At 52.7% G+C, this 25,527-nt stretch overlaps 1 protein-coding gene across 1 annotated transcript; it reads right to left on the bottom strand.

Moving 5' to 3' along the window:
• Window positions 1-2,035: 2,035 nt before the first annotated feature.
• On the bottom strand, window positions 2,036-25,242 carry CCNI (cyclin I). The gene is made up of 7 exons (XM_059469974.1): window positions 24,887-25,242; window positions 13,245-13,401; window positions 7,853-7,987; window positions 5,502-5,576; window positions 5,200-5,340; window positions 4,195-4,425; window positions 2,036-3,637 (listed from the first exon to the last, which is right to left on the bottom strand). Exons 2-7 carry the CDS (start codon window positions 13,356-13,358, stop codon window positions 3,176-3,178), a joined length of 1,158 nt encoding a protein of 385 aa, XP_059325957.1. The 5' UTR covers window positions 13,359-13,401; window positions 24,887-25,242; the 3' UTR covers window positions 2,036-3,175.
• Between the last annotated feature and the right edge of the window lie 285 nt (window positions 25,243-25,527).

The raw sequence follows: 25,527 nt of genomic DNA, 5'->3' as shown, positions 1-25,527 counted from the left end.
CTGTGGAACGAGGGGCGGAGCTGCCAGAGGCTGTGGGGGCTTTCCCACACCCAGGGCTGGGACAAGGGCTGGGACGTGACCTTCAGCTGCTTCCTGCATGGCTGCAGCTCCTGGGGAAGAGGTGTCAGCGAGGGGCGGGGGCGGCTCGGGGAGGTTATTTGTCGCTAAGTGTCCCCCAGCAGAGCTGGGAAAGCCACTTCATCCACTCCCTCAACTTTTCAACTCTCTGAAGTTGAAAAGTTTTGCTTGTGGTTAACCCTTGTGTGCTGCTGCAGAGGATCCATGCTCTCATGTCTGGAGGGCAAATCCTTCAGGGGTGCTGGGGGCAGCAGCACCGTGTGTCAGGGTGAGCTGGGATGGCAGCTGCAGGCTTGGGAACACGCAGCAGCCCTCTGGCGGGGAGTGGCTGCTGTGTCGGGGGAGCTGCCTGGGCTTGGGGCACTGAGCAAGTGCTTGGGTTTGGGAATGCAGTGGCTTTATCCCACTGCTCCTGTGGGAGATGCTGGGCTCCTGGCCTGCACTGCTCTGCTGCTCCTGGGGCACAGACCTCGTGTTGGCATCTTGGGCTGCTCCATGACATGAAGCACTGGGGTGCTGTGAGCTTTGTGGGAAGGTCATGAATGTGAGGAGTGAAGGGCATGAGGGAATGTTTCCTGTGGGAAACAAGGAGCCCTGGCAGTGCTCCAGTGCAGGCCTGTGCTCCAGCAGTGGGAGCAGCATAGCAGCCAGCCTGCTGCTGAAGGTGGTGGGGCTGGAGGGGGGCAGCTGCTGCACCTGCTCCCGGGAAGAGCAAAAACAACGAGATGCTGTCAGGTGCCACAGCCAGGGATGCACCAAGCATCCAGGGCACATGCCAGGACAGCAGGACACTGCAGAGATGGCTCATCTGGACCAGGGTCAGGGTTTGTGCACAGCACCAAGGAAATAAAACGTGTCTGTCTCTGCAGCCCACTGGGACTGGGGCATGCTGTGTTTGGGACTGGGGAGAGGGAAAGCTGCCTCAGCAGCCAGGGACACTTGAGTCCTGCTTCCCTGGGCTGGCCAAGTCAGCACTGTGGCTTGGCCGGCATCAGGCAGCACAAGGAGGCCAGGAATGGTTTGGGGCAGTTTTGGGAGAGCCACAGTGATGCTGTTAATTGGGTGTGTTTTGGAAGGCAGAGCTCTGCCCTCAAGGCTGGCACGAGCTGGGGCACTGCATGACCTGCTCCTGTCCTGTGGCTTTGGGAGTGGGAAACAGTGATAAGGACACATTTACCTTCCCAGAGTGACACACAGCCATGGCTGCCGCACACCTGGGACAGCAAACTGCCCCAGAGGCACCCAAATATCTCGAGGCCCAGCTCCCCTCCTTGCTGTTCCAGCCAGGTCCCTGCCAGCTGGTACAGGCTCCCTGCTCCCACCCTCATGCCAGCTTCTCTCCCTGGGCTGGAAAGAGCGTGGCGAGGGGAGATGCCAGTGTCATTTAACTGGGAAAGATGTGTAACATGGCATGAGCTGGAAGCAGGGAGCCCAGAACTGGGCTGCATTGTGCTTTACTTGGGGATGTGCTTGTGACACCTTGAGCCTGCTCAGCAGCCTGGCTTTGGAAAACTGAGCCGTGGGATGAGGTGGTCAGGGACTGAAAATTCTGTAAGGATGGCAGGAAGCGCTGGAAGGGAAGGAAGACACACACCCTGCTGAGAAATGTGGGCTTGAGGGGGAATTTTTGAGCTGTGGCAGGAAGAAGCCAGACCCAAGGGAAGGTATCACGGTGGACTGCTGCAGTAAGGTGGCACCTTGGAAGGCAGGGAGCAGGAGGGGCTCCAGGACAGGGACATGGAGCAGCATCCCAGCCAGGCACTCAGCCTGGAGTGAGGAGCACCAGAGGCAGGGCCAAAGCCGGAACTGCGGGAGAGGCAGTGAGTTCGTGCTGGGTGCCTCCCCTGGCTGCCCAGCACCTCTCCTGTCACCTTTCCAGGGGTCTGGCACAGAGCAGCTCCCTGGCAAGCTCTAGGTAAAGCCAAGCCAGGTGAAAAGCACAACACCAGAGTGGGAATCCAGGACAACTTTCTTTATTGCTACCAGAAGGCCTTCATCAGTACAATGGCTCTGGTTACAATACCTTCCTCAGGGCTGTGGAGAGAGCTTACAGTTGGGACAGGGTGTTCTGAGAACAGGGTGTCACACGGAGGAGACGCGTTACAGGGCAGACTCTTGGTTAGAAGTTGCATGAACACAAAACTCAAGGGTTGGGGTGTTTTGTTTTGGTTCTGTGCCTGATGATGACACATTCCAAACTTCAGGTGTCCACAGCTGCCCCGGCACCTCACCCAGCAGTGCTGGGGAATGTGCAGGGAGAACCGGGCTCTGCACAATTCAAGGGTTACATCTGATGGAGAGAACCAAGCCTTGGTGAGAATCCACACTCAGTGCTACACAGCAAGAAAAAAATAGTTTCATTCTAGTGATGCATAAGCCAGTAACTGCTTTCTGTGTTGGGACAGACAAAATGGTGTAACAGGGAGAAGTCCCTGTGCAAGACACAGAGCACCTTCACACTCCTGCGGGAATTACTGAAGTGTGGACCAGCTTGCAAGCATTGGTTTGGGTTTTTTCCCTGCCTAATCTTTTGTTTAAATCCAGTTTTTCAATATTATCACATTTCAACACCCAGCTATTAATGAAAGAGGTTTTCTGTTTAGAAGGGCAAAAGAAAGCTGTGGTGGAGGTGGGGCAGGACAGAATGTCATGGACAAGACTGGCTGAGAACTAAAAGAGGAGCAGGCAGAAAGGGAGCAAGGAGAGAGTGGGAATGGGATCAGAGAGGCATTAGTTGGTTGGGAAACCCAGGACAGCTCCGCAGGGCTGATGTGTGAGCTCTCGGATGTGGAGAATGGGTTACAACACACAGGAGCAGAAAAACAGTGGAACCGACAACACTAGAAAGGAACAGGTTTTTGCTACTTTTTTTGTTTGGTTTTTGGGTCTTTTTTTAGATTTTTATACTTTTTTGTGTTTTTAAGTGCTTAAATAGTGGAACTATAATTAGCCGCACAAGAAATAAAATTCAAAAAAAGGGTCGGGATTTTTTTTTCCTGGTTTTCTTTTGGCTCCCTTCAGTTCAGCCTGACAAGGTACGGCCCCTTCTCACCCCGCTGAGGCCACGGGCTGCCAGGTCCCGTGGTGGCACCGGCAGCTACATGACAGACACCGGCTGCAGAGGGGGACAGGGGGACACGCTGCCCTCCTGCCGCGAGACGTCGGCGCCGCAAACGGAGCCCATGTTCTCCAGGGCCACCGCCTCCGGAGCCAGCTCTTCGTTGTACAGGCGCTTGATGCCGTCGTAGAAGTCGTCCACTTCCATCTCTTCCACCTTGCGCTTGGCAGAGCCTGCCTTGCAGCCGCCGGCGGGGGCGGGCGGGCGCGGGCAGAGCGCGGCTGTAGCTGAGACGGGCGCTTCTGGCCGGCCGTTGTCCTGGGACAAACCCGGCCCTGGGACAGAGGAGGGCTGGCAGTGGAACGCTCCTCTGTTACAGGTCACCAGGGTCTGCTGGAGGGGACTGTAGACATATACAGAGTTGGGCAGCAGAGAAGGCTGCAGAGTGGAAAGGTGATGTGCCACCAGCTCCCGGCAGTGGATCAGCTGCGAGCTGTCCATCTGGGAAGACAAGCAAAGGTACCGCGGCTGTGGGATCACTGGCAGGGTGAGGAGAGGACATGGGCTCCCAGCGCCCTGGCCACCTGTGTGCCTGACTTGCCAACTACCACGGTGACTTCCCAAGATACACCCCTGCTCCTTCCTGCACCTTGTGGGACTCGTGGGGGGGAGCAGGCAGAATTTTGAGATATTGAAGGATTTCACTGCCTCTTGTTAGCAGCTGAGTGTGCTCCCAGAGTACCTGCAAAGTTCCCTGTATGCTGTGAATGAATGGAAGAGCCACTAACAAGTGGAATTGTTCCCCGATGTGTTTTCTCCTGGTGCAGTAATGGCCCGTGTGTATCAGGGTACATGGCTCCTGCCCCTGTCACACAGTGGAGGCGGTCAGGACTGAGACCTGGCAGCACTGTCCCTCCAGGCTGAGGCCCAGCCATCCCCACAGGAGCAGAACAGCAGGCAGCCATCGGCAGCAAGGAACCACAGAGCCCCAGCTGGCCAGCAGCACCGAGCAGGATGTGCCCCCGCCCCTCCCCGCTCTGTGCACGCTCCCTCCTCACCTGTGCCTTCTGGAGCAGCTCGATGATGAGAGCCAGCCAGTCGGGGAGCAGCTTCTCCAGCTCCAGGCTGACGATGGCCAGCGCCAGCATGGAGCCCTTGAACTGCAGCAGCTGGAAACAGGCCATGCAGTGCAGCAGCTGCTTGGTCAGCGCCGCCACGTGCTGCGAGGGGCTGGGCGTGGGCAGCAGGGCCAGGAGCTGCGGCCTGCTGGACACCGCCACGGCGTGGAACTGCGGGACACAAGCACAGGGGGCAGCTGGCAGCGCTGGCCGGGCTGTGGCACACCTGGGAACAGTCTGCACACACAGGGATGCTCCAGCCTGACCCTGGAGCCAACTTCTGCCCCACGGGGAAAAATCCACCGTGCCAACCCACCAAAGCTTGACACGGCCTTTCTGGTGGGACCTGCCTGGGCACCAGGCTCTAGGGCTCTGCAAAAGGCCTTCCATACACCCTTCTCTCTCCAGTGCACGTGTGGCATTTGGGGGTCTTAGACAAACTCCTCACGGAAGGAGTGAGGATAAAATTCCACAGAGAACCTCAGGACCTCCCTTGATCTCCTCTCATGTGTGGATCTGGCTCTTGGCCGTGCAGATCTGGAGCAGGCATGGATCTACACTCACAGCCCACCCTTGGGGCTGTCTCCATGGCTGTACTCCTTGTTTCCCTGCTGCCTGGTGTTTAGCTTTGAGGAAAACCAGTGGCAGTGAAGAGTTAGGGGCACAATTTCCAGGAGCTGTGAATCTGTGGCTAAACACACCCCAGACCAAGACCCAAGGGTGAGACAGCAGGCTAACGTTTTGGATATTGCACTTCAAGAGTGACAAGTCTCCTCTGGAATTCCCTGGCAAGGCATTTTCTTTCAGAAACTACAGGTACAGAGGAATTCCAAATATACCCCAAGGTCTTTGTTCCCCTACAGGTACAATTTTTGTCTAGGTGCTTCTTGACACATTACCTGCGCTGACAGACACCAGGAAGAACACTAATAGCCCTTTACTTACAATATGAAGGAAATCCAGTGGCGTTGCCATGTGAAGATCCCAGTTCAGTTTATCCAGGATGATCTTCTCCATTCTGCGAATCTCAGCTGGAGAACAACCACAAAAGCTATCCCGAGCCAACACCTTCAGTACTGGAATCCTCTGCAAAAGCCAAGGCAGAAAAAAAAACCGAGAGAACCAGTCATTAGAGAAATCACACCAAATGCTTGTTCCTGTCCTGGCAAGTGGCAGCCACCAGGAGCAAGCAAAGGCAGGGATGGGAGGGCACAGTCCAACAATGCCACGGTAGGAAGAACAGTTACCTCATCTTCTTCAATGGTCTTTGCAGCGAGGAAGAAGCAGCTGATTGCAATACAGTTCAAGTACTTGGGACGGGCCTGTGGGACAGGAGAGCAGAGAGGGCTCTGTGTCATTGTGATGCAGCAATGATGTCCTGATCCTTCTGCTGGGGCATCCCAAGCCCCAGGTCTCCTCCTGGATGTGCGGGCTGACCTCTGGCTGCGCCCTGGCACTGGCAATCTGGGCCAAGCACAAATCCCTGCTCTGTGACGTCAGACAGGGCACGGATCTGCCAGCCCTGTGACCCACGTGGGCAGCACTGGACTGGAAAGAGCTCGGGTTTAGGCATGCAGCACAGCAGGCAAAGAGAAAATCCTGAGGGGAGCTTGTCCCCTCACAGAAAAGCCACTTCACCTGCTGCAGCAGAGCTCTGCTCCGAGTGCTGCTGTGGGTCACACACGAATGGGAAGGGAAATGGGAATTGGAAAACACTACCTTTGCCTGGGAAAGTATAACTCGGGAAAACTTTTTAAAAAACCCTTGTGAAATTACAAGTGGTAATTTCACACTACAGTTCCCAAAATTGTGGCCCAGGGATTAGTGAGGGAGAGCTGGTCCTTTCCACAAGATGTTATTTAGACAAGGTAAGAGGAATTTGGAGGGGAAAGGGGGATTTTTTGTGAGCTTTGTACATGTGACCACGTCGACAAGGAGCTTCGCTCCCACTGGCAGTGTAACAGCCACTGGCCATGGCCACATCCCGCAGAGTGGCTGGGGCTGGAAAGGCAGAGGCTGTTGCTAAACCCTGGCACAGCTGCGGAGCCATGAGCAGCTCCTGGCAGCTGAGCTCTCCTGCCTGTGGTCAGAGATGCTCAAGGCAAAGGGAAATGAAAATCCTGCACTTGCACCCTGCACTTGTGCATGCAGGTGTCCAAGGGAATGAACTCCCTAAGAGCAGAACTGGGACTGGGCCCTGCCAGGGGTCCTGTGCAGTGAGATACAGCAACACTGCTGGCTCTGGGGAACAGCCAGTCCCTGCAATCCCCAAGTCTGTTCCCGCGGAAGGGACTGGTGTTCATAATAAAATCCCACAGAGAGGCCCCTGGTCAAACACCAGGAGTTCAGCTGCATCAGAGGAATAAGCTTTGTGGGAGAGGAAAACTGGGGAGGGAGCACAAAGCCCCAGAGCTCACCCAGGCCAAGCCCCTTTCCACCTTCCCACTCACTGCCCAAAGCACACGGTGGGCTCTGGACTCACAGTCCCACGCTTTCTGTACAGACTCCTTGGCTGCTCCAACTTGCTGGAAGAAAACCTGCACTTGAGGCCATTGGCTCCTGAGGGATCTAAACATTAGCCACCTCAGCATTTCAGTAAATCAGCTTCTTTAGATTCTTAAAAATAGTAACTTCCATGGCTTGCATGAAAACACGATCAATATTTATTAGTATTTAAGGGCTGAGTTAATGACTGATGTCACTTGTGTTCTACCAAAGTCTCTCACATGGGAAAGCAAGGGCACAGGCTTGGAATGCATCCTCCAGCTGCCATTTCCTGGGGGATATTGCTTACCCAGCAGGGTGGTGCTGTGGGCTGAGACACGTGCAGATGAGACCATGGACTGCTGAGCATGGAATGTAACTCAGCAAACGTGGTAAGAAAGAAACTTCCAGAGCCTGACTTCACAGCTGCAGGCCAGGGCTTCCAGCTCGGAGCACACTGTGTTTGGTCACTTGGCAGGTGCAAAGCACAGCCTGGCTAAGGGGGCAGAGGGGCAGCAGGGCCCACTTGCAGGGATCCCAAATGTTTTTCCCCCTTTTAAAAGCAGTTTCTATGGAGGAACGGCGTGAAACCCAAAGGGGCTCATCCATTCCAGCTGGGTTCAGCACAGCAGGAGGGCACAGCTGTCACATGGACAGCCTGCACCTCTGTCTGCTTCCCTTTTTCCTTCCCACCTTTTGGACTTCAGTCCAAGATGGAGTCCATCAGGCTGTAGAGCAGCTTGGTAGGGAACTACTCCTCCGAAAGCCACTGTCTGTATTTCAACCTTCTTCACCCATTTTCTTTTCCCCCCCAGTTCCCTGCACCACCATCCTTGGCAGGCTCAAACCTCTCCTCAGTTTTTTTCCTAGCAGGTGCCCCAGCATTTTGGGGTGGTACAAAGGGGAGGAATGCAGCCATGGAGGTGAGCAGGGCCTGTCCCTGGTGCTGCTGGCCTGGGGCTTGTGGCACTGCCTTTGCCTTCCTGAGGCAGCCCAGGCACTGTGGGGCAGGGAGAAGGGGGAAGGAAGCGCTTCCGTCCGGCCGCACCGCTCGGACTGCGCACACCAAGCACGCGCCGTGTCTGTTCCTGCCCGTGCAGCTGCAGATATTTACCTTTACTGCTGCTAAAAACCTGTCCAAGAGGCTGATGGCCAGGGCGAGCGTTTCTGGATAAAGGTGGAACTGGTACTTGAGCTTGGCCAGCCACTGGATGACCTCATCCCTCTGCCTTGGAGAAATGGCTACATCCTGGGGGAGAGAAAGGATCAAAGGTTTTACCTCTGCAGGAGTGACTCGGCACAGAACAAAGCCTCCTTTGCAAAGGGGGAGCCTGGAGCCAGCCCCAGTCACCACTCTGTCCCTGCAGTTACTTATCCCATCCCAAAAACCTGCCCTGGAAAAGACAACTTTCCTTACAGCAATCTCAAACCTCACTCCAGTGTCACTGTCCTCTCTTCTGGGGAAAAGAGGATGGGTGACTTGTAGTTTGTCAAGCACTGGCAGCCTCAGCTTCAGAGTAGTTCCCAAAAATTTATTATTTATTTAGTGTTTTTTAACCTGCTCAGAACTATGTGGGTGCACAGCAATTCCCAACTGGAACAAAGCCCCCCTTGCCAACAGCAGAGTGGAGGGACTCTGGGGTTTTGTGGGGAAAGGTTTCTTATTTTCTTCAAATCATGGGGGTTTTTTTAGCTCAGTACTTGTTATAATAAAGAAAACTGCAAACATCTGACACAAGGCTCTCAGGGAACTGGGAAGGGGGAGGCAGCAGCTACAGCCTCACCTGCAGTTTGGGTTTGGTGTTTGGTTTGGGTGTTTGGCCCACGTCTCCCCATCGATCTGTTTGGAGAGCAGCTAAATTTCAACCACACGCACAGCTCAGTCACTGACACCAAATCCTTCCCCGTGACCCAGTTCAGAAGTATCTCCAGCTTTCCTAGAGCCTTTCACATCACCTAAGGAACTGTCTGGGCTCGCTCCAGTGGGGATTATTGGGGATGAGCAGCCCAGATGTGTCCAGAAGCACAAAAAGCTGAGCTGTAACTGCCCCCAGTAATGCCATGAGGGCAAAGCAGCAGGAATTTGGGAAAAACCACCCCAACACTGATACCAAATAAAGACTTCAGGCTACATCTGCCACTGGATCACCTATGTGTACCTTGCACTGACCATGAGAGCGCCCCATGTCACCAGCACTGCCTGCTGCTGCTCCACATGGGCCCCTGCTCTCAGCTCTGCTCAGCCACAGCCTGGCCCTTGAGGAAGAAGTACCTGCTCTTTTCTTCAAGGAACACTGGTTCTTCCTGAAATCACTGATGCAGTTCCAGGGTGAAATGTGAGCCCCCTGGGGGCAGGAGGGCCCAGGAGCACAGTGAACACACCACACACCAGGAGAGTTACTGAACGCTCTGCTGCAGGTGCTCCTGAGAGTGGGAGGGGACCTGGGCTGTACCTGGGGGGAGGAAAGGGGAATGCTCGAGGAGGGGGTGGAAACGGCACCTGTGGTGTTCCTGCTGGGGAGGGAGGGAGGGAGGGCTCTGCCTCAGCAGCCTGGGGGATTTCAACACCACCACCCCCCCCGGTCCTTCCATCCCTGGTAAATCCCATTGCTGCTCGATCCCACCTGAACAGGCAGCAGCTTCCACAGCTCTCAGTGGCCTCTGTCCTGGCTGGGTGCTGTTGCCCTGTGCCTGCCAAGGCTGAAGGTGAGGTCTTCTCCGAAAAACAGCATAGCTGGGAAGAGTAAAGACTCTCCCTCTGTGCTGCCTCTCCTCCCCAGCCCTCCAAGACCTGGCCTTGGATCCTGCTGCCCTTTGTGGGCAGCCCAAAGGCACCATTTCACTGAGGGAGCACACAGTGCCTGCAGGGCCCGGCCTTCTGTGCAAAGGGAGGAGCGTCTGACCCAAACCCAGAGCGTAGCTGGGATGGAAATCAAACCAAGCACAGCCCCACAGTGCCTGGGGGAGCAAGGAGAACTGCAAAGCATCCTCAGCTCGGTGCATGCCCAGCACAAGGCTGGCTCCAAAATGCACCTGGCTCCCTAAGAACCATCTGGGGAAGCAAAGGAAAGGAGGGAAAGGAGAGGAGTCTCCAGCTCTTTCTGGAACCCTACAAGAGGAATGTCTACTCCAGACCCTATGTGCAGATAAAGGAGCAGGAGGATGGGAGCACAATTCTCTCCCAGGTGAGTTTAAGCACCAGGAGAGGTTGCTACAGCCTGGTTCAGGGGACAGGCAGCAGGAGTGAGAACTGGTGCTCCTGCCCCCACAAACCCTGCTGCCGCTCCATGCAGGGTGAGGAGCTTCCCACACAAACACCAGGCTCTATCCCTGTCTCTCAGAGGTGTCCCTGTGACACCCTCAGAACACAAATAACAAAATGCAGCACAGGAAAATTAATTAAGCAGCGAGGTCACTGATCCTTAGTTAATTGAAACGAAAAGCAAAACTGAGACACTCTGGGGGCTGAAAGTGAGGAAGTCCCTTTGGGTGGAAAGCGAAGGTTCCTCCTTGGGGCAGAAGTACTTTCTGTGTGTCATCCCTGCTCCAGACAGGAGAACCAGGGGCCAAAACATGGTTGCTCCTGGAGAGCAAGCACAGAGCAAATCATTTCTAGGGATGCTGATCTCTCCCATACCTTGAGACTTATGGAATATGTAGGCTAAAATAAATATTATCTGTGAACTCCAACATGACTCTGTTTTACTGCTGCCTAATTGAGAGAAAACACCTCAGCTGATAATCTTCTCCTTCATGTCTCCTGTCCCAGACAGGTGTTCTGCTCTTTCACCATTTGTGTTGCTGCCTGGTCCCTGTGGGTCCCTGGGGCCTCCTGGGCAGTGAGCAGGTGACCTTTATTAGGATTGGAAATAAACTGAGCTCTCTGAATTCCTCAGGAGGTACAGAGAACAAACGGGGAGACAGAGTGAGCCAAAACAGGAAAGAAAGGAGGCATGACACAAGTGACACTCTCTTTCTAAAAAACATAAATTCAGAAGTCTTCACTGATGCCCCTCTCAGTCACAAAGTTACTCTGTAACAGGCAAAAATCAACCTTTGACCACTCTTTACGGCTCCATTTCTCAAGCCTTAATCCCAAGAACACTCCTGAATGTCACCTGCATCTCATATAACACATGGAGGGGGGGAAGGCAAGGGGAACCAGAAGGGAAAACATCCAAATCCATTCAGAAGCAGGAGGAGGTTCCAGACTCAGCCCACTGTTTTTTTATGCTGAAAAGACCTTTGTGAGATGTGGCTTTGGTATGCTGCACATACCCAGAACACTGGTCTGCATTTCAAGGAGGGAGTAGGACTTTTTACACAAGTACAAACAAAACAGAGGGATCAGGTACATTAAATCACCAGGAACCAAGTCCCCAACAGATTCTGCACCCCATCCTAAAATAGAAAGTCTTCCTGCTTCTTCAGCTGTGGGTTTCTTTCTTCCTGTCAAAGACCTCACTGTCACATATTTAGAAACTGAGTTTGTTCAGGCTTTAAACACCAGAACCAAAAATGTCTTCTAAAGAGTCAAAACAGAAAGTTTACTCCCCAAAAAAACCTCCCTAGAGTCTCCAGTCAGATCACTGGATGTCTGCAGTGGATTCAACGTTTTGCCACTGGCAAAGCAGGTGAGTCCATTAAAGCTCCGTGCAGCTGCTGAACCCTTAGAGCAGGCAATGGGAAGTTCCACACTCTGGCTCGGGCTGCCAGATCTGATCCACAGAAGGATGCAGATTTCCCCATTGCCACGGGAAATGAACAACACTGTCACGCAAGGGAGGTTTTAGGCTGCTGCAGCTGCTTTCAGAAGAAGGCAGTGGATGGTAGGGAATGTGACCTTCTCCCAGATATACAGAAAACAGGACAATTCACATTGCATATCCGTGCCTGCACCATGGCCAAAGTGAAGGCTGGGGGAACACAGGACAGTTGGACAAGCTGGGTGTCCTGAAGCACAGGAACAGAGGGCAATGTGTGCTTACATACAGGAGTGATCTCAGCTGCTCCGTGGCCTCCCAAGTCCGGGTTTCCCCCCAGCAGGCAGCTGTGTTTATGCTCTCCTCTCCCTCTGACCTTCCTACACCTCACACTCACACACGCAGCTTCCACTCCCAGTTAGTGATCCCATACTGCTAGAAAACATTTAGTGGCACAGCACTGATAATGTCACTGTCTGAGCTGGCATGCAGGAAAACATCAAGACAAGAGTTTTGGGAGTGGAAATTCCAGGAGCAAGGAAAAGCACAGAGGAGGAATTGCTGGGAAGTCTGCCTGAGGCAGGTGGTGGTTTCTGAGCCACCAGAACCAACTTGACCAAGGCAGAAATGCAGGTGCCTCATCCCCGTGAAATCCTCACCCATCAATCTGGTTTGGTTACACTCGAGTCCCTACCCTATCTTGTTATCCTGTAATCTTATCTCCCTGCAGTATAATCACCCCAGGAGTACAGCCAGCAGGGAATGACAGGCTGGTTTACCATAAGCCAGAGTCTGTACATGCCTCAAGACAGCCACAGCTACAACACACTCCACACCTCTGACAGCCAGATCACTTGTATGGAAACCGAAACGGGGATTAACCAAACGAATACTGAGGCCCTTCAAATGTATGTTCTCCTGCCCAAGAGCAGCAGCAGCTCCTTAGCCAGACAGAGAAAAAACAAACACGACAGGGATTAGCTCTGATGGCAGCTGACTTACCTGTGTGAACGTCTCGTGGGGTGCAGCAACAGCAAGCCTGGATCCTGGCCCTCAGTGTGCTTACTTCAGCCCAACCCGGCAACAAAGGGCCAGAAATTCTGTCACCACGTCCTCACATTCCACATTTTGTTTCAGACAGAACTTTGTGGTGTGCACAGGTGTTTGTGAGTGCTCAGGTGAGACAGAGCCACCTCCCAAAGGAGCACAAACCCACTTTGGGCTGGGTGAGGCCATGAGCAGCCTGGTCCAACCTCCCTGCAGGCCAAGAGGGAGCCTGGACTATGAGCCCCTGTGGGCTCTTCCAGCCTGAATTTTCCTCCAGTCCTGTGAGAACACTGCTCACTGCAACAGGCCAGTGCCTGGCTCTGCTCCCTTGACATGAGCTTGCACCCTGCTCTATAAATAGCCCTGCTGGACTCCGTGGGGCTCTTCCTGGAGCACGCATCAGATCAATGCTGCCATTAGTGAATTACTCCAAGAAAATGAACCTGCTTTTAGGAACTGTTGCAGAGTTGGTGCCCAGCAAACAGAGGTGCTAATAATCCACACAGTTTGCAAAATGAATTTAATCAGGACAATGTGTGTGTGCCTAACAGACACCTAATGCCATGTGCTGTGCAGTGCTCTGCACCCCTGGGCCAGGTGTGTCCATCCAGTAAAGAGGGAATCCCTTCCTTCAGAGGCTGATTCCCCAGGTGTCAGGAAATCTGACTGCTCCTGAACACCTCCAGTCCCACACCACCCCTCCATGGACAGTGTCCTGCCTCTGCTGGCATGCATGATGTGAAGGACAGACATTACCTGATTGGGCTGAATTTTCGGCACATGTGCTTTCCACATTTGAGCTTCCCTAGAGATTGCCATCTCCAGAAGGAGAGACAACCTCTGGCTCTCCAGGGGTCCTGAAAACTTCATGGTGACCCTTGGATCCACCTGCCACCCAGCTGGATACAGCTACCTGCAAAACCAAAGACAGCTTGGTGAAACACTGGGCTGTGCCTGTCCAGGCAAAAGGCAGTGAGAGGCGAATAAAGCTGCAGGAAATGGAACTATTGCCCTGGCCCCGGCACAGCCTCACTCACAGGAACATCCTGTCAAAAAACTTGTCTATTACACATGGAAACCAAAGCAGAGACAAGGCTTTTGTCCTTTATTTCTTTAAAGACAACAGATTGCACCGCCTGCTCTCAGATGGAGAAGATGATCTGATGGAAAGGGTTATTTAGGTAGTAGCTTTGAGACTGCCTACCAGCACCATGGCTGCAGATTTCTGACAGTGTTAACTCACTTAGGCAAAACAGGGAAATGGTAAATGAAGGGTAAATCCATGGGAAAGTTATTGAAACTTCTGATTCTTTGCAGGAGACCTTGTGCAATCCCCCCAAGGTGGATACTGGCCAAACACTAACCAGGCATTTTCATGTGAATACAACAGTCCAGGCTGTACTTACAGGAAATAAGCAAGGTGCTGACTCTGAAAAAATAAACAGAATCCACAGGGAAAACAATCCCTTATTATAAATAACAACAAAAGCGGCTCCGAGCAAATGAAAATTCAAGGTGCTTTCCCAGAGCTAAAGGAAACCTTGAAGATCAAGACTGACAGAGAACAACTGCTATTCTTTACTCACACAAACTGCACCAGGTATAAACCACACTGTAGTCCCACTTAAGAGCCCAGAAGGTATCAAGTGGCAAATTAATGTCAGGGCCCTCTGTCCTGAACAGGGACCCTTCCACATGAGATTTTTATGTAACAAACCCTGCTCCATTAACAAGGGACAGCCTGTACTGGCTTGGAGATGTCCAGGTGTCACTGAATAGGCAGAACACCTTGGAACCAGGAGAGCTGAAAAGGACCCCTAAAGCTCTGTGGTGTGTCTCTTCTCACCAGCCCCCAAACGGCCACTGTGGGCTGAAAAATCCCTGTCAAAAGTTCCTCTCCTGCCCAGAGGGAGACTCTGCCTGGGGAAGTGAAACTCCAGAACCTCCAACCACAGCTTCTTTACATGCATTTACTTGATTTTGCATGAGTTTTTAAAACCTGGGGCTGATCCTGAGGACACTCAGTGTAAATGGGGCTGAAGGGGAAACAGGGACACAGAGTCACAGCCTCCCCTCCAGCTCCTGCCCTTGGAGGCTTCATTAGCATCTCTTGAGCCTCCCATCAGAGCTACAGCTTTCCCTGTGGCCAGTTCCCAAAGGCTGGATCCCTCAGCACCTCATGGCCAAGCTGTGGCAGGCACTGCACCAGCTGGGCCGTGGCAAGGGTGGGAGCAGACCCACGGCAGAGGCTGAGGCTGGGAGCAGTGCTGAGAGCCGGGGGACCGGGGGCAGCTCGCTCCACACTCATCAGGAAAAAAGCAGGAGCTTTATTTAGCCCGGCCATGGCTCCTCCTATGAAATATTGATGGTCCTTCCTTGGTTTTGCAGGAAGGAGAGAGTAATTAGCCAACCCCCAAATCACTGGAGACAACACAGGGAAAAATTTCAGGCTGTTTTCTTCTGTTGTGACTGATAAACATTCTCAGCGTGTTTACAACACAAATGGGTTTCACAGCCTCTGGAAGCAGACAAGATCTCTTAGTTACCCTGATCCCTCTGGGGTGGCTGAGGTGGCTGTCCCTGTCCCAGCAGAGAGCTCGGTGTCCCTGGAGCCAGGACACACCCAGGGCCTTGCAAGGGGCACCTTTAGTGAGCGCTACAGCCAACTGCTCTCCGGTTGCCAAGGGCAAAAGAGAGGGGAAAATAACCTTTCCTTTGTGAACTAGGGCCCTCATTCAATTGAGGCTGAGGCACAATAACCTTTATAAGGGAAAAAGGAGGAATGACGTGCTTGAAAGTTTCCCTTGGAGCAAGAGGGTGCAGTTTTCCAGCAGAGAGCACAGCCGGGAGGCTGGCCAAGCACCCCGGGGCTGAATCCAGTTTGCATCTCCATTTACATAGCTCTCCATCAGATAAATGCTGCCTTTGGAAAAAAACGCCAGCAGGACTGTGTGCAGCCTTCCCAAAACACAAGGGAGCTCAGGCAGAGCAGGCTCTGAGAGCATGAGGAACAGCAGGGCTGGCACAGCTTCCCAAAATCCAGCACAGGGAGCTCCATGGGCTCTGCTCTCTGCCCAGCTCAGGACTCGAGCAGCCCAGAAAAGCGACAGCAGCTGAACTGGAGAAGCCTTGGGTGGGGCAGGGCCAGCAGGAGGCCTGAGCCTGCCCCCACACCGAACATTTCCTCCAGGCAGAAACTTCCCGCGTTTTCCTGCAACCCAGCCCAAGGCACCCACGGCTGCAGAACGGTCCAAGCCGGGACAGTTACCATGACCTAACTCACCCCGGCCTCCTGCTGCTTTCCCTGATTTACAATTAACCTTTAGCTCCAGGATGCTGCATTTTTGGGCTTGGGGCTTTTTCCCTTGTGGTTACTTTGGGAGTTTTTCAACCACTGTTCAAACAGTTCCTAAAGTTCCTGATCTTCACTGGAAGGTCATCTGGCTGAGCTGAAACCTCTTAAAGTTTAACAGTTGGGGAGCTAATAAAGGAGAAGTGAGCCCAGTGAAGGGACTGGCTTTGACGCCTCCTGTGAGGAGCTGCAAGTCAGATCTTGCTCCGAAATCAGAGGGTCAAAACTTTGGTGTGAGGTTTTCACTTGTGAGAGGCATCAAAAAGCACCTCCTTATCCACAGTAAACACCGAGCTGGTCCATAAAATAAAATCTCTCATCTCCAAAAGGTCTCACTTTGGTCCAAGTTTATGGCTACCTTGACTCAAATAAATGCTTTTCAGCTTCCCAGGGGATATTTTAGGCTGCCAAGTGCTGCAGGCTACAGTTTCCAAAAGCAGTTTCTGCAGGAATAGGGGCGGACAAGTCCCTGACCAAATAACACTTCATGGTTTGGGGGGTGCATTTGTGTGGGATGCAAAAGAGAGGAGGTTTTTTATTTTTAGGCTTTGTATTCACTCACAGTGCCTATAAAAAGTGCCTCTGGCACACAAAAGATGCTGCTCCAGGAACACACCATCCACTAGAAGAACAAGCTCCTAACACAGCTCCTGATTTTCTGCCCCCAGTTGCAATTTAACTGTCCTCATACAACTGAATTACAAACAGGACCACTGAAATAATTCAGTAACAAAATCCTCCTTGGTTCCGATTGTGGCTTGTTGTCTGTTTGCTGCAGGGGAGTTTGTTTGTTTGCTTTTTTTGCACAGCTCATTTTGTAAACAACAAACAAGACCTCTAGGGCTAGACAGGCCAAACCCCACTATGTCTGCTGTGCGCATCAACCCAGGTGGGTGCTCTGAACAAGGGGAGTCATTCCCGTAGAGCTGGAGCACCAAATTTCTGCAGACCTCGTATTTTCAGGGGCCAGCAGCCAAATCTGCTTCTGCTTCAGCAAACAGCAATAAAACCTCACAGATGACCTGCACACAGATTTTTCTGGGCAGTGAGGGGAAGGCAAAGCAGAAGGAAGAGAGGAGGAGACTGAATTCCTCAGAGCTCCAGCCAGCCATCTGTGATTTCAAAGGATCCAAGCCTACTGCTAGCAGAAATGTCTGACTGCAAGTTGTGATTAGAAATTTCAAAGCTGTGGCCGGGGGCTGGGATGGATGTTAATTTTAGTACCTGGGGCTTTCTCTCAGCTTAACTCTTTCCTCGTGCCCTGGCAGTGAGGCAGTCTGGGACTCCGTGCTGGCCAGAGGGAAATGCCAAAGCACAGCCTGAGGTGACAGCAATAAATGAGCAGATGACCAGCGTGGGTTCAAATCAACTGGTTTGGGACGTACAAAACAAATGGCCAATGAAAACAGCTCGACAGTGTTGTGAGACAACAACAATTATGCAGGCTGAATGGCTGGGAAAAGTAGGTTTGGGAATAGAATTCCAAATGTTAACACCTAAGTGAGCAAGTCAGTTTGAAGGAACACAGTGCCTTCTGGTCACATAGCAGAAGCAGTCAGAATTCTCCCTACCGAGGGCCTGCAGGGGCTCTCACACCTTTAACCAGCAGCTCCTGTGAGCCCTGCCCCAGCCCAAAGTGGGAGAGAGGCAATTTTCTGGAGGCTGGCACAGGAACAGGCCCTTGCCACTCGCCTGTGTGACTCAGCCCGAGCTGCCTCCCACAACCTGGTACGCAGGCAAGGCTCTGAGGTATTTTGGCAGCATCGCTCAGGCGGGCTCTGTACATCACACGCTCGCCACTGCTTTTCCTCCAACCAGATTTTTCCTGGGAGTGCAAATAAAGCTGACCTCATTTTAGTGCCACTTTTCCAAACAGATGAATTTTTCCAAACATTTTAAAGGAACCTGCCAGCTCAAACCATGGGTCGAACAGGGAATGCAGAGCAGTGTTTTGATGGGAGGGAGGGGAGGGGGTTTTACACCTTGTTTTGAAACAGAAATCCCAGGGTCCATTTAGCAGCTAGGAAGGAGAAGCCCTCTGGAAAAGTGTTGCTCCATAAATGGGACCACTTCTAAGAGATCTCTGCTCCACTTCACTCCCCCAGCCTTGTGACTGACACCAGGGGTTTGCTGTTTACAGGAAACTTAAAATGATATTTTCCAAAGTAGGAACTTTTAAAAAACAAGGTAGAAGATGAACTCCTGACTCAACTTTCAGACAATGGCACCATTCTTCCCTCCTGAGAGATGGGTGTGCTGCTAGACCCATGTCCACCCCACTCCCTGTGCTAATGGCTCTGGCAGGAAGGGCCAGAGCAGGATGAGGAGGAGGAGGTTTGCATTTCATTTTTTGTCTGGCTACTGCCAAGATGAGCCCATTCAAGCAGCCTTTGCCCAGAAAGGTCTTTGGTCAGTAACAGCTTAAATATTCCATGCCACAGCTTTCAAGTGGTGTAAACAGGCTGCTTTAATCCCAGCTCTTTTCCCTGCTGTGGCAGCAACAGACCAAGCAAACTCAGGATAAAAGGGAAACTCAGGATTCAGCCCCAGGAGAACAGTTCCAGCTGCAGAACGTATGTGTTGATACAAAAAAGGAGATGAAACTCTACATATTTCCGTGAGTTCAGCTCCAAGATTTTGGTTTATTTGAACCTAAAAATGAACAGAGATGTAAATTCCTTTTACAGAAATCCTTTTACAGGTTTACAGAAATCAGCCACAGGATAGATTTCAGAAGGAATGGGCCCTGCTATTGTTTGGCAGCAGAGTTTGTCCCAAGGCTCAGGAACAGGTCAGGAATGGGATCCTTTATTGTGTGAACTGGGGTGTCACGTCAAGGACAGTCAGCCCTCGCCTGGGACAGTCACAGGGGTCACATGGCAAAAAGACTGTGCCATCCTCTTGTTCAGAACTGAAGCACCAGACAGAGTAAAGCAAAGAGTAAGGAGTGTTTGCTGAAATGACCCCCATTAATTTCATGCTTTTTCCACTGTAAATGACAGATAAATCCAAGACAGCAATGGCTGAGCCTTGTACAAATTCCCTGTGCACCCCTGGCAAAGGAATGAGCAGCTCACACAGGCAACTGACCATGGTTTGCTTGGCAGCCTCTGGGTTCTGCTCAGGGACTCTCTGGATCTTTTGGGGACAAGCTTCAGGACTACTGGGCAACACCTGAGACCCTCTGAGGAACCTGAGGGGGCTGCTGGTGCTGAGCAACTGAACCGGGAGGCTGAAGGAACCCCAGCAGCTCCCCAGGAGCATCACCAGCTGCCCATCGTTAGGGAGAGCCCAGCAGCACCTGGGCTGAGTCTGAGTAAGAGAGCTGAGGCAGCAGCAGCTGAGCCTTTTACCAGAGCTGCTGTGGAGGGTGAATCTGGCAGCCCTGCTCCAGGATAACCAGTCTCAGGCATGGTGGTGGCACCTCAAGTGGCCATTTCTCCCCAGGGACTTGGTCCTGCAGAAGGTCTGGCTGCCTTGGAAGAGCCATGGTGCTGGCTGAAGGAGTTTTGGGAGGAAGTGAGCAGGCTGCACAACAGCAGAGTTTCATGGGATACAGACGGGATTTTCTCTGGGACTGGCAGCTTGCAGAGCCTCAAGCCCATCTGCACCAGAGAAGCAGGCAGTGCCTGCCCCCACCATGGAGGTAAGTGAAGTGTCTGGGGACAAGGGGAAGGGTGGCAGTGGGTCACTGCTGGCACTGAAAGGAAACTTTCTGCCCCACCTCAACCTATTTGTCACTACAAAATAGGTTCAAAGTGCGTGCGGTGAGATGACAGGAAGGCATCAAAAAATAACAACAAATGCTGCCTAAGTGGGGTCCCCTTCAGCATTTGCATGTAAGTGTGGCCAAGTCTAAGAGTTTCCATTCTGGAGAAGTCCCCCACACCCTTCCTGGCAGGGAGAAAGCACTGAGGTGTGGGGAGCTAACAAGGAGAGCTGTGTGCAGCTGAAAGGACACAGGCTGTGATCACAGAGCTGGGCTGGGATGGCTCCCGTGACCTGTGAGTGCTGCAGAGCAGGGACACAGCTCCATGGCAAAGAGGAGATGCTGGTGCCCTGGTCCCTGTGGGGACTCCCCATGACTGTGAGCTGTGCAGGCAGAGCACAGGGATACACCCTGGATACAGGGGTTCCACAGGACCCCCACCCTCCTACAAAGAGGGGCCTGTTGGGATTGGGAGGGTCAGAGGCTGCCTTGGCTGCAGTGACTGTGGCAGAGTGGAGGCAGCTGGGGATGAGGGCACACAAAGCCAAAGCCCAGCTGAACTGTGTTTGGCAAGCTATGGGGGAAACTCAAGGGGCCTGAGTACTTGGGTAGGAAGAGGAAGGCCAAGGAAAGTCTGGGCAGGCTGCTGGCTGGAAGCAGGGTCAGGATAAGCAGACAGTGAGGTGGATTGCAAAGTGGCTGCACAATTGTGTCCAGAGGGTGGCAATCAGTGACCTCTGCTTACTGTGAGGGTGATAGGGCTTTGGCTGGGCGGCTCAGGGAGGCTGTGGAGTTTCCATCCTTGGAGGCATTGAAAGAGTGCTTGGACATGGTGCAGAACAACTGGTTTTAGGAGGCCCTGCTCAGGCTGGAGTATCAGATAAATTGACCTTGAGAGGTACTTTGCAGCCTCAAGCACTTGGGGATCCCAAGGGGTAAAGGCTCAAAGCAGCCCAGAGCAGCTTGTCTGTTCTTCAGGCAGCAGGAAGGCTTTAAAATTAAAAAAAAAAAGGGGCAAACCAAACCTGGCATTATGTAATGTCTCACTGGTAGCCTCCTCAAAGCAACACATGCAGGGCATGATTCACTTCTCCCACCACCAGTGTAACTTGGTATAAATCAACAGTGACTTGAAGGAAGTCACTCCAAGGAAAACCAGGCTCACAAAGTAGGAGGGAGAGCAGTAATTTCACAAAACAGGGCCAGAGGCTTTCAAGCCCATAAAAACTAACTCTCTAGAGGCAAGGGCCAACAGGCATTGGGAATTGAAATCATCATGCAGCACCTTTTGAGTAATAGAATCCCCTGAAACCAAATAAACACAATGCCTCTGCGCGCAAAAGCACAGAGGCAGGATTCAGCAGTACCTCTGTGTGTCTGTCTGTCTGTCGGCAGCAGTCAGTCATTAACATCAATGAGCAGTGATAAAACCAAACAAGTTTATACCCAGTTCAACAGCCACATCCAAAAAATGTCTCACTACCATGGCTTGATTCCTCTTGACAACAACAAAAGAGAATTTTGTCTGAAAGTCTAAGTGCTCACCAAGGCCAATATTTTGCTTTGTAGATTCTGACTGGCTTCAGGATAAATTAGTGATTACAGCTAATATCAGGATACAGTGTGAGGCAGTAAAAAGAGATAATTAGGAGGAAATGAGGAATTATCTGCTGTTGAAACAATAGATCAATTATGAGGTACAGCACAGTAGCTGCAGAGCAGCATTCTTGTGCTCTGAGGGTACTGCCTCCTCTTTCTCATCAACCAAGGAGAACCCACAGTTATAAAGCTTAATTATCCTCCAGGAGCTCGAGCTCGCTGACTAATTAGCCTCTTGTTGAGACAATGCAGGAAAGGATACAATTCCAATTGTCCGCTAAAATGGCACGGCACAGTCCTGGCTCTTCCCTGCCTCTTCATCCCTCCTGTCCTATCAGAGCCCTGATATAACCACAGTCCTGACCAACCCAAAACCAGCCCTGAGCCTGAAATAAACTAAAGCCAGACAGGGGAGCTCTGAGAGGGGGGGACAGACGAAGGGGGGAGGAAGCAGAGTGTCTGAGGCAGCGTGTACAGCAGCTGGAGTTGTGTGAATCCCGCTCTGCTCCTGGCACTGCGTGCACGGACACCCGCACAGGGCTCCCACAAACGGGGACTCAGCTGCATGGCTGCAGTTAGGAGCATGTCAACACCAAGATTTACAGTCAGAATTATTTAAAAATCTGAAGGTTTTAGGAGCCAGGTTCTTGTCTAACAGACCACTGTAGTCAAGTCACCCCAGCCAAGAAACGGGGTCTTGCTGTGTGCAGTGAAAAAGCACCAAAAAGGGCCAAGAGCCTCTGGCAGATGGGTTCATCCAGCAGCTCCCAGCACCCTGGCAAAGGTGTTTGGTGTCTGGGCTGCTGAGCAATATGGAATATCTGCAGCAACATGTTATTGATGAGTGAGCTTTTAGAGGAGTTTATGGCACAGCAAGTGCAAATACCCACTGTGCTTAATGAATGTGCGTTGGTAATACTGGCAGTCAGCAAACACACAGGAAGGGAAAATGTCACACCACATCTGCCTGGTACAGACACTGGGGACACCTGAGATTTCCTTCCATTCAATGGCTTCACTGTGCTCCTCTGGCTTTGGAGAATAGTTTCTGTGAGAATGCAGTGCAATAATAGCTATTCTCCCCTTAACATCCACCTCCTGGATGGCCAGCTGGCTTTCCTGCTGCTTCCCTGAGCATGCTGCTGAAAAGGCTCTGGTCAGTAGCTCCTCGAGCCCCACAAAGTGATGGCAGCAGGGGAAAAAAGGCAAATACAGGCAGGTTCCTGGGCAAGTCAGCACTGCAGGGGAGGAATTCTGATCCCACAGCTGTGTTACACTCCATCTGGAGATGTAGGTCTTGTTCACTCACAGTCTGGTCCAGGCTCAGGCAGTCGAGTCCTAAGGTTATCATGTGGCACTCAAAATACGATGCTCAGTTTTCCTGAGGCCACTGGTCCAGCCTGACCTTTTTAAAATTCCTCAGTGTGGCATAAACTGCAGATGTTTTTATCTATCCTTCCTATCACTCAGTGCAAATGGATAACTAACACTGCTGTGCTGCTGGACTTTATTTGCTAAATATAAAAAGTGCCTTGTAAAATCACAGTGATTAGACCTGTGCATACAAATGTTGCCCAAAATTCAGTTCAGCATCAGGTCAGCACTAATTAGTGCTTTAACCACGGCATGGCTGCAGGTGTGCACGGGAAAGGCTCCCAGCAGGCCCTGAGGGAAGGCACCATGCACCCCAGGGATGCTGCTGGAGGTCTCCCTTCAGTCCCTGCACCAGAGAGGCTGAGGCAGGTGAGCACAGAAAGGCTGAGAATGGAAAATCAAAGGGGCTGTAATTACAGGGAAGATGCTCAAAGCTTTACAAAGCTGTAAACACTTGGACAAGAAGCTTCTCCCAGGACAGTGACAGGAGCAAAGACAGCAGCACTGAGCAGTGTCCTGCTTGGACTGAGCCCTGATTAAACTGATAAATGTAGGTAGGTATTACTGGAACCACCTGAAAACAGGACAACAACTCGTTCACTCACAGACAATGACTGCACCAGGGGTCACTGTAAGATGGGAGACAGGTCTGGAAGCAGGGAAGCACAGCTCCCCAGAGCCAGGCAGAGCAGAGCAGTGCAGCTCCTGCCCCCAGCACGGGCTGCAGCCCTGTGACACCCCAAACACGGAGCAGCAGCACAGCCTGGCCCCGCTGGCACCCAGCAAGGAGGGCTTCGTGTGGATGGGCTCTCACCAGAGCCAGTCAGTGTTTGTAACCAGGGTCCCTGAGCAAACCAAGTGCAGGGCTGGGGAATACACAACAGACACAGCAAAAGCAGCAGCTAGGATCAGTCCTGCCACACCAAAATGGGCCTAAGTTCTACGCAGGGGTGAAGGATAATTAAAACTCTGTGTGTGTGTATCTATATACACACACCCCCCCCCCCCATGTGAAAGTTCAGTTCCTGCTGGGGAGAAGCCAAAAACTCAGCTTCCCACATCCCACGCCGAGGTCTGTGTAGGCACTGATGAGAACGAGCCGTCCTCCTGCCCCACGAGCCAGCCAAACTACTTGAAAATCAAATCTGAATTGTGTGCAGGGATATAAAATCCAACCCTGGAGACAAGGAAAAGGGGCCACGATTTGGTTTTTGAGAGGCTGCCTCACCTTGCCTGACCTGGGCTCCTGGTGCCACTCCTGCAGCAAAAGGGCAGATGCTCCCCTTTCCCAATTGTGTCATGCATCTTGCTCAGTTTAAACATTTTATTTTAAAAAAACTCACCCTTCTGTCTTTAAAAAGGGCTGTGCCACATACGTGCTGGTGCAGCACACCACAGAAAGCAATGTCTAGGAGCAGACAAAGGCTGGTGCTGAAATAATTTTTAAATTCAGGCTTGAATCAGCCTGCCATGTAAGATCCTTTTTTTTAAGAGTGGTAAAATGAGAGATTGTTTCTTTTTCCCTCCTTCACAGGAGAGCAGGTTTTTTCTGTGTTCAATGGATAAGTTTTCACGGGAATTTTTTCTGTCACTCTGCTTTCTACCATAGGCACAAAAACCCACGGCGATCTCATTCCCTCCAGTTTCCCCCGCTCGAGATGGATTCAGAGCACACAACGCTGCTCTTCCTTCAGGGAAACTTCGTCCATCGCAGCTGGGAGAGCTAAGAGGGAAGTGGGGAGAGAGTGCAGCCCATCTCTGCAAATGAACTATGCGGAGACAAGCCAACAAAACCCAGAACCAGGAGGCCTACAGGGAAGCAAGAGAGACAGACTCTTCTTCAGGTACTGTACTGATAAGACAAGGAGTAATGGGTGCAGATTGAAAGAGGGTTAATTTACGTTCGGTATTCTGAAGAAACTCTTTACTACGACGGTGGTGAGACACTGGAACAGGTTGCCCAAGGGAGGCTGTAAATGTCCGAACCCTGAAAGAGTTCCAAACCAGGTTGGACAGGGCTTGGAAGAATCTGATCACCTGGAGGGGTCCTGCCCACGGCAGAGGGACTGCGAATACGTCATCTTTAAGGTGCGTTCCGACACCTTACCAATCTCTGATTGCAAATGCCGTGCGTCGCGCTGAGACCAGAGTCACACCTGGGGCAGAGATGCGCTGCTGAGACCCTGGAGGGGACGGGACAGGCACCCGCCGGGCACCGCACCCGCACGGGCACACAAAGCACCGCTGGCAGGATGCTTGGAGCGCTTTACTTTGCGCCTGTATAATCAGCGCGTTTGCAACTATGGCGTCGCCCAGCACACCCCTCACACCCCCGATCCCCCCAGTCCCCTTCCCGGCTCTCACCTCCCCTGCGCGACGGCGGGGTGCCCGGCGGGGCCCGGCCATCAGCACCCCATGGCGGGGTGGCGGCGCCGGGGCTCCTCGGCGGCGCTTCAGCACCGTGCGGGGCCCATGGCCGGGGCGGCGGCGGCCGGCGGGCTCCTCATGTCGCCATGACGGGAGCGGGAAAGGTGAGGGGGAAACTAAGGGGGCGGGGGGGGGTGGGGGGAGTTAGGCCGCCACCGCCGCGCGGGAGGGAGGGAGGGGGGGTTAAATTAAAATAAAATAAAATAAAAACGAAAAGGGAGGGGAGGGGAGCGAGAGGCAGCCCGCAGCCAGCCGCTTCCCGGGGGGTTCGGGGAGGGGAAGGGGAGGGGGAGAAAGAAGCGCCGGTGAGGCGGCGCGACCGCCTCTCAGTGCGTAACCGCCGCGCCTCAGCGCCGCCGGCCGCGGACAAAGCCCCGCGTCAGAGATGCGGGAGGCCGGCGGTGGCTGGAGGCGGCTCCCCCTTCCCCGTTCTCCCCTCCCGGTTCACCCCTCCCGGTTCTCCCTTCGGCCCGGTGGCTCTTAGGGGGCGCGGGGAGGACGGGACAACGGGGACTCTTTTCCCTGGCGGAAGCATCGCGCGGTAGTGTCGCATCATGCGGAGGGCTCTATGAGGGCGC

Source organism: Ammospiza nelsoni, chromosome 4 (genome assembly GCF_027579445.1).
Source record: "Ammospiza nelsoni isolate bAmmNel1 chromosome 4, bAmmNel1.pri, whole genome shotgun sequence".
Taxonomy (NCBI): Eukaryota; Metazoa; Chordata; class Aves; order Passeriformes; family Passerellidae; genus Ammospiza; species Ammospiza nelsoni.
Note: the sequence above shows the minus strand (reverse complement) of the source record. Positions and strands in the feature narration are given on the sequence as shown.